At 40.5% G+C, this 11484-nt stretch overlaps 1 protein-coding gene across 2 annotated transcripts; it reads left to right on the top strand.

Moving 5' to 3' along the window:
• The first annotated feature begins 3178 nt into the window (after nt 1-3178).
• On the top strand, nt 3179-8925 carry LOC115782605 (ubiquitin-conjugating enzyme E2 variant 1-like). 2 transcript variants are annotated; one of them, XM_030732879.1, is made up of 4 exons: nt 3179-3288; nt 4253-4401; nt 5293-5418; nt 8379-8925. In XM_030732879.1, the coding sequence occupies exons 1-4, from the start codon at nt 3186-3188 to the stop codon at nt 8523-8525; spliced, it is 525 nt and encodes a 174-aa protein (XP_030588739.1). In that variant the 5' UTR covers nt 3179-3185; the 3' UTR covers nt 8526-8925. The 2 variants fall into 2 exon arrangements, with proteins under 2 accessions (XP_030588739.1, XP_030588740.1); XM_030732880.1 differs by lacking the exon at nt 3179-3288 and adding an exon at nt 3660-4137.
• Nucleotides 8926-11484: the final 2559 nt, after the last annotated feature.

Raw genomic sequence — 11484 nt, 5'->3', positions numbered from 1 at the left:
TTTTTCTTTCTAATTAAGATGTCACAAAGACGAAAGAATGCATGCATGCGTATAGCATGTTGGCTTGTGCAAGCAATACACTGGGTCACCAGCTTTCCTTTGAGTTTGTGTGAAAGCAGTCATGAATGGGGACAATTGCACTCGCTCCAGAGGAAAATAATTGTACTGCTTTGAAGAGATGACCCCAAACTTTGACCAAATGGTCCCAGTTTGACCCACCAAAGTGTTATCCTCATTCCAAGGAAATTCTGAAAAAGTTTTTCAGGCTGAAATGGAAGAAGCTAACCTTCTCATGTTGACTAGGTTAAAGGCTTACTTGTTAAGCTTAAAGTAGACAGATTAATGATCATTATAGTTACGTTTGCAGCCAAAGTTCTGCTTTATGTTACATGATATTCCACTTTTAGAATCCTTAATACTTGATTATATACGATTATTTACCATAGGTCAGCAGCAGGAGTAAACTGCAGACTGCATTGTGCTTGTAGAGTGTTGTGAGAAGCAGTTTTGTGTGCGCTTGGTAGTGTAATTTTGCTGGTAAATGGAAGTCATTACATATGACTGCATTAAAGTTTAAGGCCTGCTTGAGTTCTACTCCTGTAGTTCTTCTTGGTCAGTATTAGGCAAAATTTTTGTGCACTGTTACACTGCAGTGAGTGAACACGTTTTTGCAGACAACTTTCTAATTGGGAATTTTGGCGTTGGCTTTGCTGGATGTTTCGGTGCTTCAGTGAGTTGCTATTTGTGATTTTCATAAAGGTAATGACAGTTTGAAGGGTGTTTTTGTGCTTTTGTAAATCAACAAAATAAGAAAACAGGTAAGGATAAAGGTTGGAAATACTAGATATGACACACCGTAATTAATATGTAAACTGGAAACTTTATTATAAAAATGTATCATGAGCTCATAAGGAACCCAAACCATAATATTTGCTTGGAGAAAGACTGGATAGAGTTGCTATGTATGGCTTTCATAGGATAATCTGGTTGCGAGCGTAGATGTAACATGCATAAACTTTCTTCTTACTGTCCAGATGATCTCAGGATTGTGGTTAGATTAATTAAAGTAATTATGAAATCTGAACTTTTTTTTTTTTTTTTTTTTGTAAAGTTAACGCCATTATTTCATAAATAAGTCATTTACATCAGAGTTTGTTATCCAGAGTAGTCAAATTATCTTAGATGCTTTCTTGGATCTATTGTTACCATAAATCAGTACAGTTACCTTGGCCACTTGTTATTGAGGTAGAATTTGTGATCGAGCTGTATTTGGTTTTTCTGCTTAGAGACAATAATCTTTCAGCAGTGGATTTGAATGGTGTGTTGCAACAGTATGTGGTCAGTTAAATATGTTTTTCCCACCTGAAACAATTTAGTGAAAGCAAATGAAGTTGTTAGTAAGTGGGGCGGGCAGTCGTTGACATGCTGTGTTGAAGTCACTCCTGTAATGGTCCTTGGACTTTATTGAATCGCCTTATCCTCTTGCCAACAATGTGGGAAAAGAGTTTATTGACGGACTTTAAATTGCTCTTCATTTGACTCTTGCTTCTTCTGAGGTGAGAGCCATGTGGGTGGTGGTGTTGGTTATGTACACCGGTGGTGGTGATGGTGTTTTAAATATCAGATTAATGCCTTGATGCCTTTTTGTTGTCTTCCAGTTGGAGGACTTACAGTGTAAATAATATACTGTATTTATAAATAAACTAATAAACATATTTCTATGTGTTTTTCTGTCTTTTTAAAATTTTTATTTAGTTTAAAGATGTTTTAGCTGCATCATTGTTTTTCCCCTGCCTTAATCTGTTTTAGGAGTTCTAGGTGAAGATTTCACCGGGGACACAGAGGTCACCACCCCCAAATATTTAGAGGATGTGCATTTGCTCTCCCCCAAAAGTAAAAACATGAAAGAAACTAAGAAAGCTAAGATCAGGAAATTGAGGATACAATTTGTACAGGCTCTAAAACTGGACAATAGAAGACTGGAAAAAGTTGCCTGGTCTGATGTCTCGATTTCTGCTGTGAGATTCAGATGGTAGGATGAGAATTTGGTGTAAAGAACATGAAAATATGGATCCATTCTGCCTCGTTTCAACATTTCAAGCATGTGGTGGTAGTGTAATGGTGTGCGGGATATTTTCTTGGGACACTTTGGGCCCCTTAATACCAAATGAGTACTAAGCTTAATACTTAGTACTACATGAGTATTGTTGCTGACCATCTCCATCCCTTTATGAACACGGTGCTTCTAGCAGGATAATGTGCCATGTCACAAAGCTCAAATCATCTCAACCTGGTTTCTTGAGCACGACAATGAGTTCACTGTACTCGAACGACCTCCACAGACACCAGATCTCAGTTCAGGAGAGCGCCTTTGGAATCTGCAGGAATGGGAAATTTGCGTCATGGATGCAGACAAATCTGCAGCAACTGTGTGATGCTGTCATGTCAATATGGACCAAAATCTGTGAGGAATGGTTCCCGCACCTTGTTGAATCTATGCCATGAAGAATTAAGGCAGTTCTGAAAGCAAAAGACACAACTAAAATAACAAAGATAAGGAGGGAAAATGTATTTAAAGAAAAAAAATGTGTAAGATTGTATGTATTATTTTACGAGAAGGAAGTACAATTTGTTTAGGTCATCCACTTACTGCAGGCATAATGCATTGCGAACAAACTGGATGTGATAAGGTTGACCTAAGCTTGAAAAGAAAAACAAGTCATGCAGCTCCTTGAGCACAAATAAAAAAAATATATATAGTATTAGGTTTTTTTTGTTTGTTTGTTTTACCATTCCCTGCAGCATATAGTTTTATGCTATATAGTTTTACTATGCTGCAGGGATATGAAGCTATAAAAACAAACAAACAAAGAAACAGACTATGGAAAGTTTGGAGCTGCTTCTTTTTGGGGTATTGATAAGTTTGCTCCTACCTTAGCTGTTCATGGTATCATGGGGTGGATTCCTAGATCATTAAAGCAAAAACCTGAAAGGATACGTTTTTGGAATCATTGCTCAACCTGGGAGCAATAAGGGTAAATAAATTGTTTCTAAAGCTTGGAAAGGGCGTCAGGTGAGATTATTTGTATGTTACAGCGCTACCCTTACTACCACTACTACTAATAATGGTTCAGTTTTAAGCAGCCACGTAACTGATGAGTTTGTATGAGGCAACAAAGGAAGCGATGCTGCTGTCTTCTTCTCGCGCACGCACCGCTGGCTACCATGGCAAAAGTGCGTGCTCGCTCCCGCTGTGTAGCGACAAGATGGCGGTCGCCGCCGGATCAGGTAAAACGGTTGAGACGTATTAATCACTGCGAAAAGCTATTTTAGAATATTTTTACCAATTAATTTTTGCGACGCACATGTTAAGTTTCACAATTAGGTTGATTATGCACTGACGCGCTGTGCTATATTGTGTTAATACATAGAAGCTAAAACAAAGCTGAGGAGAATGAATAGGGAGCGATGCTACTAGCTAAGCTATCTTAAGTTAGGTAAAAGGACAGCAGGTCTCACTTTAATGCTGTTTCATAGGCGTGGAGCCGTTTATCGCCAGCCATCTGCATCTATGACACAGTGTGGCTTGTTTTTATTTTAAATTGAATGATGTAATTTAGAATGCTATCTAAATTGCAGCATCCTGTTGTTAAACCACAGCACCGCCACCCAACCGGATAATGACAGCCTATTCGCGACATCATTTTATTTACTGACGCGATGTGTTGCAAACCGGGTGTGTAGCGTTATTTAAATGTCATCAACAAATGCGGGTGCATCCCGCAGACAGCCAGTCTTCCTGCGCGGCTGTTAAACGTAAACAGTGACTGTACGTTTTCTGAGAGCTCATCAGGGAAACGTGACCTGCGCCGAGTTTCACGGAGCTTCTCTGGAGACGCCGCTGAGCTGAATTGCTGCAGCAGCTGGCCGTGTGACTGGATTTGTTTGCATGGCTCCGTTAAGGGTGCAGCTCCGACGTATCTTACTGCGGAGGCCAAATGATGCAGCACCGCCGGAGCCAGATGCTCAGTCTCACAGGACGTGGATAACACCTGCCCTTGTCAAAAGGCACACACACGCAGCTCAGCAGAGGCGTCGCTTAATTTTTCTGGCTTGTTGAGTCATAACTTCATAACTGCAAGTCATTTCTCTGGCACACTGGCAGTTTTATTTTGGCTTGATAAATCTACCTGTCCTATTGGAAGTGTGCATGTGTGAACATGACTGAATAGCTGTGTTTGTCCACAAACAGGCGTTAAAGTTCCTCGCAATTTCCGGCTCCTGGAAGAGCTGGAGGAAGGTCAGAAAGGCGTGGGAGATGGAACAGTGAGCTGGGGCTTGGAGGATGATGAGGACATGACCTTAACACGGTGGAGAGGGGTGATCCTTGGCCCTCCAAGGGTTAGTGGTGCCATTTTTAACACCTAGATGAGGACTGGGTGGGGTGGGGTGGGGTGGGGGGCAGCCAAAAAGCTTAACTGTTACTTAAACCACATGCCAGCTTTGATCTCTGCATTGCATTATACCAGGGAACAAATCAGGATGCACGGGTGAAGAAGAGGAAAACAGATGCATTAACACTACTTTGCACTGGTTTAAATTAATGTTTTTGAATTAAGTCAGAATAAATGTGAAGCAGAAGTGTCCTACTAAAGGCAAAATATCACATAAGGTTCCACATAAGGTTTAAAACGACTAACTTCTTAGCTTTAAAGTTGAAATGACTTCTCTAAGACACTTATTGAATATGTTTGGGTTTTAAATTAATCACTGCAGTCCCTTGAGGACCTTTAAGGACTGTGGACATTACATCTGTCAGACTGCATCTAATTCAGCCAATTTGTCTTCATCAACAGTTCATCTCTTTTCTTTGTAACTTGGGTAAAAATGCAGCAGTGCTGTCACAGTTATAGCCTGTCTGTAGGGAGCAGAGGGAACTCCCCTAAATATGTTTTGGCAGTAGCCAAGAATTGTAGTACAATTAGCAGCTGTCTTAATTTTAGCAGATATTTTTTGTTGATAAAAGGAAAATGCACAGATGTAAAAACCTTATGCAAAAATAAGGTACCACAGACTCTTTAACCATACTGTCATGCTTACATGTGTTGTCACCCCTCCCTAGGGCCCTTTGTGAGCCAGAAAAAAACCCCTAGTAGGGTATTTCCTGCTTTAGTTTTCACATACTGTTGTTGCAAATGATGAACATTGTGTACCAGTTTTGTTTTATGCTTGGTTTTTTTCAAAGTTTTTTGTGCTGTCTTCTCACCTCTTCCTATTTTTTTCTGTCAACAGACAAGTTATGAAAACAGGATGTACAATCTGAAGGTTGAATGCGGGCCAGGATACCCAGAATCACCACCTTTTGTCAGATTTGTGACAAAGATAAACTTGAATGGCGTGCACACCTCCAACGGTGTGGTATGTGAATTAAAAAATTTTTTTAAGCTTGATTGCCTAAATTTGGATGTCCCAGCTGTCAGGAGACTTTTAAGATATATATTATTACATGTTAATAATTACAATTGAAAAATATCATTTGGCACGAGTTTTGCTGGATTCGATGAGATTAGGGAACCGAATATCAAAAACATTTAAGGTGCACTCAGTCAAAAGAGAATCATATCGGCTCTGTAGTCTGACCAGTTTATCAGTTGGCTGATAATGGCCTATCAGAGAGATATTGGCATATATGTTGTCCTCTATTATCTTCATTTTTAGTAATACTCTTAACTTACTGTAAACGGTTCTGTGTGGTGATGAGTCCATATGTACAAGTTCATGTCAAAAGGGCATTTTTAAGTCTTCTGATAGCTGAGCCATCTATGGAATGAGATGGCTGATTTATGGGTGATTTACATTATGTACATCGAGATCTTTATTTAGATATTTTAGAATTTTACAAGTTTTTTTTAAAGCCTAAAAAATTTAGTAATATGGGAGCTTTTTTCCTAATTTGCATGAGGACCAAGAAACAATACTAGAGCCACCAGGAGGTGGATATCATACCTGAGATTGATATCAGGCCAACCTGAGGACTTAATGTTTAATTCTTTATGGGTGGTTGCACTCACTCCAATTGATCAAGTGTGTCAGTGCTCACTCATCTGTTCTGCTTTTTTTTTTTTTTTTTTTTTTTTTTTTTTTAAGTATATGCCCTAGGTTAATGTCTAACAACAATTCACCAATTAAAGGTGTAGTAAATTAAAGGTGTGTATATCCACATCCAGATCCCTGAGACTGTTCGCTAAGAGGAAGGTATGAGTGATAGAACCACTATACAGCATTAAACAACAAAGATCCATGAGTACATCAGAAAGATGGCCACGACTGATCATGTGCTTAGTGAATACCTTTCTCAGGCAGCAGAAACCCGAGAAAGAAGAGTTGCAAGAACAGGAACCATCATGGAAGGACAGGCCCCTGCATGGCATGTACTAATGGCAGATAGATGAAGTGGCTGTAAAATCCTACCAATGTCTGGACAAAGCTGGGCTGAAAGACAGCACAGAGGCACTAATTATGGCAGCACAGGTGCAGGCTCTGCAGAGCTGCCCCTGGGACAATCCCAACACATAACAGCAAGGTGGAAGATGCTAGCAAGCAGGGCATACATGGAATGCCATAACCAAGTGCTAACATAATATACAGGAACATCTGTACTGAGGATGGCCTGGAAGTCCCAAGGTCAAAATGGGATACGCCCTCAAAAGTGATTGAGAATGACCGAGCTGAGATCCCGTGGGACTTCCAGATATAGACAGACAAACCAACTGGACAAACTGGTGATGGCTAACCAACCAGACATAGTGGTGGACAAGCAGAGGAAGAAGGCCATATTGATAGATGCACCAATACCAAGCTATAGCAGCATCAGGAAGAAGGAACGCGTGAAGCTTGAGAAATACCAAGGGCTGAGAGAAGAGCTAGAGAGGACGTGGAAGGTGAACAGTTGGGACAGTGACCCCCAAAACTGGAAGAGTGGCTCCAGCTGATTCCAGGAACAACATCTGAGACCTCTGTCCAGAATAGTGTAGTCCTAGGAACAGCTAAACTACTGTGCGGGACCCTCAAGCTCCCAGGCTACTGGACCTGAGATTTAAAGACAGTATAACATGACCACTGACTTGTGAAGTGGAAAACACTGGTTATCACCATCATGGCACCTGTTAGTGGGTCTGATATGTTAGTGAGCAAGTGAACATTTTGTCCTCAAAGTTGATGTATTAGAAGCAGGAAAAATGGGCAAGCGTAAGGATTTGAGCGAGTTTAACTGCAGCTCTTGTAGGGTGTTCTTGGTCTGCAGTGTTCAGTATGTAATCAGAATTGGTAGAAGCAGGGTGAACCAGCAACAGGATCATGAGCGGCCAAGACTTATTGATGCAAGTGGGGAGCGAAGGCTAGCCCGTGTGATTCGACCCAGCAGATGAGCTACTGTAGCTCAAATGACCAAAAAAGTTAATGCTAGTTCCAATAGAAAGGTCTCAGAATACACCGTGCATTTCAGTTTGTCGTGTATGGGGCTACATAGCCGCAGAGCAGTCAGGGTGCTTGTGCCGACCCCTGTCAACAGTGGGTACATGTGCCTCAGTACTGGACTATGGAGCAATGGAAGAAGGTGGCCTGGTCTGATGAATCACCTTTTCTTTTACACTGCGTGGATGACTGGATGCAGGTGCATCACTTACCTGGGAAATACCTGGCACCATGATGTGCTATGGGAAGAAGACAAGGCAGCAGAGGCAGTGTGATGCTTTGGACAATGCTGGAAAACCTTTGTTCCTGGATGTTATTTGACACGTACCACCTACCTAAGCATGGTTGCAGACCATGTACACCCTTAAATGGAAACAGTATTCTCTGATGGCTGTGCCCTCTCAGCAGGATAATGCGCCCTGCTACAAAGCAAAACATGGTTCAGGAATGGTTTAAGGAGCACGACAATGAGTTTGAAGTGTTGATTTGGCCTCCAAATTCCACAGATTTAAAGCCAATTGAGCATCTGTGGGATGTGCTGGATGAACAAGTCTGATCTATGGAGGCCCCACCTCACAACTTACAGAACTTGAAGGATCCGTTGCTAACATCTTGGTGCCAGATACAGCACACCTTCAGGGGTCTAGTGGAGTCCGTGCCTTGACGGTTCAGAGCTGTTTGGCAGTAAAAGGGAGACCACATCAGTATTAGGGAGGTGGTTGTAATATTATCCTTTACTGGTTATATGACCCCTCTGGATCTGCAAAATAAAATTAATATACTTTAAATAATAATGATAAATAATTAATTTTAAAAAAGGCAAATCTAAGATAGAGCCAGTTTCTAATGTACTTACTAAAAAATGCTTCAAAAGGTGTCTGATCACATCCACCTCTGCCCTGCAGGTTGACATGCATGCAGTGTCTGCGCTGGCCAAGTGGCAGAACTCCTACAGTATCCGGATGGTGCTGCTGGAGCTGCGACGGCTTATGACCTGCAAGGAAAACATGAAGCTTCCTCAGCCACCTGAAGGGCAGATTTACACCAACTGAGCCCATGCTACTTTTGACTCCATTTTTTCCCCTTTTTGTTCCTCACCTCTTCTCTTCTCTCTCTGTTTTGCTTTCATCCCTTTATACCCATCCTCTGCCATGTGACATTCCACCTCCTGCCAACATCTTGGCTGAGCAGACACAAAACAGAAAACTTATGAATACAAGCAGATACATGCAGACATACACGCAGACACGGCTGTATACACACACTTAAGCACTCATTAAATTCATTCCAGCCCTCGGCCCTCTCCCTTCACTGGAGCTCTGGGTGGACTCGAGTCCTCAGTCCACACCAGATACGATCATACAAATACTGTACATCTTACTAATCTTTTTTTTTTATTATTATTTGTTTAAAATGCAGATTGTAATAACATAAATAATCTTATTGAGTGTATCTATTTGTGTGTGTTGCCTTTTTGTATACATATCTTCACCTCGCTCAGTGAATGTGTGTGCTCTTAGAACAATTCTCCATTGGAGTGTACATCTGAAACCTCATGCCCAAAACACATTTGAATTTTATTGTTTTCTTCTTGTTTTATTCAGCCTATGTTCACATGGGCTCGCACAGAATCGATGACTGCATCTCAACAAGTGGGTGGATGTGAATTCTTTGTTCTGTATAAGAATGGCCCAGAGAGAGCTTTGCAAATACTATATTATACTGCTATACCTGATCTTAATATGCTTAGTAAACATATGTACTGTAGGTCTGCAGTTAAACATGCTCTAAAAATAGAAGCGAAATAAGCTACCTCTTTTAACCCTGTGTAAAAAGAGCACTTCTCTGGTCTCTGAAAGTGTCTTTGCTCTTTTTCCACTCAATTCATAAATCCTACTTCGTGCTTTTCACACCGTTGTGGCGCTTGATCTGCTAACTAGAGGGCAGTGCATGTCATGCAGGTTTACACGAAGTGTCTCAACATAAGTTATTAAATATGACTCCTGTTCTTTAATGGCACTAGCATTTGCAACAGAAGCTGTGTAGACATGTAATTTATTTATCCCTCTGCGGGCCATATTTGCACAGATGCACAGGTCTTGCATTGCAGTTAGATTTATCATATCTGGATAAACATGACATGTAATATCTCATGTTTAAGGGGATTTTGGCACCTTGATAGTAATTGAAATAATTAGAAACCTGAAAAATAAAATGTGCTCTCACCCTAAAATGTTCACTTTAATTAATTAAAATTATAATAAGTGGGGTTGTCCAAATGGACCCCTTGTTTTAATTTTGGCTGAAAAAGGGACTTGCTGAGTAATACATATAGTCGTGTGAAGTTCTAGTACACTGTTCAAATACAGTGTATTAGTGCATTTCAAAAAAATGACCAAAAATAGTTATTTTTTTGTAATTTATTTTACAAGTATAAACTTTTAAATATTCTGTATTCATTACATGTGAAACATTAACAGCTCATAAGCTCCAGAAAGTCTTGCTGAGAAGGCTAGCTGTTTGCAGTATGGTGTATCATTGCATATTAATGGAAACTGGAAGGGACAAACGTGATAGGAAAAGATGGATAAGTAACAGGTATGACCACAGCTTTGAGATGAGTGTCGAGAACTTGGGAAAGCTTCACAAAGAATGGATTGAGGCTGGTGTCACTACCTCAAGAACCACCACACAGATGGAAAAGGGGTCAAGCTGCTCCTGAACCAGAGACATTGTCTGAAGTGTGTCACTGGGGGTAAGGAGAAAAAAAATGAACTGGATTCAGTGGTGTTAGTGATGTTAATGATCACCCAATTAAAAAATTTCAGATTTTATATCAGTTGTTCCTATGCTGTGGAATCTTTTCAGTCTGAGAAAAACAGTCCACCTCCCAACAGTCCCTCTCATTTAGGAGAGTTCTCTTTTTATATCCCTTTTCACTGAATAATACACTCACTGACCCCTTCATTAGGTACACCTCTTCAGCTGCTTGTTAACTATCTGATCAGCCAATCAAATGGTAGCAACTCAATGCATTTAGGCATTTAGACACAGTTGCTGAAGTTTAAAACAAGCATCAGAATGGGGAAGAAATGTGATTTAAGGGACTTTGAACTTTTTTCCCACACAATCATCTCTAGGGTTTACAGAAAATGGTCAGAAAACAAGAAAATATCCAATGAGCATCAGTTTTCTGCAATTTCTGCAGCCGCAGAAGACCACACTGGGTCATGCTCCTGTCAGCTAAGAGCAGGAAACTGAGGATACAATTTGTACAGGTTCACCAAAACTTGACAACAGAAGATTGGAAAAATGTTGCCTGGTTTGATGAGTCTCAAGTTCTGTTGGAACATTCACATGGTTGGGCTACAATTTGGTGTAAACAATATGAAAGCATGGGTCCATCCTGCCTTATGTCAACAGTTCTGGCAGGCACACAATATTTTCTTGGCACTTTTGGTCTTTTAGTAGTCAACTGAGCATTGTTTCAATGCCACGGCCTACCTGAGTATTGTTGTCCATCCCTTTATGACCACACTGTACCCATCTTTCCAATGGCTGCTTCCAGCAGGATAACCCACCGTGTCAAAAAGCTTAAATTATCTCAACATGGTTTTTTGAACATGAATGAGTTTCCTGTACTCAAATGGCCTCCACAGTCAACAGATCTCAGTTCAGTTGATCACCTCTAGGATTTGGAGGAATTGGAGATTCACATCATGGTTGTGCAGCTGACAAATGTGTAGCAACTGTGTGATGCTATCCTGTCAATATGAACCAAAATCTGTGAAGAATGTTTCCAGCACCTTGTTGAATCTGTGTTATTTAGAGTTAAGGTGGTTCTGAAGGCAAAAGGAGGTTCAACCCATTATGAGAAAGTGTACCTAATGAAGTGGTTGGTGAGTAATATTGTTTAAAACACAATATTGAACACTGCCAAAAGTGTCTATAACACAGTGAATAGTTTTAAGCCCTGTGTTTAATAAGAATAATTACTTTTTTAATATCTGT

The sequence above is a fragment of the Archocentrus centrarchus genome, chromosome 7, assembly GCF_007364275.1.
Source record: "Archocentrus centrarchus isolate MPI-CPG fArcCen1 chromosome 7, fArcCen1, whole genome shotgun sequence".
Classification (NCBI taxonomy): domain Eukaryota; kingdom Metazoa; phylum Chordata; class Actinopteri; order Cichliformes; family Cichlidae; genus Archocentrus; species Archocentrus centrarchus.
This window is presented reverse-complemented; position numbering and strand designations above follow the sequence as displayed.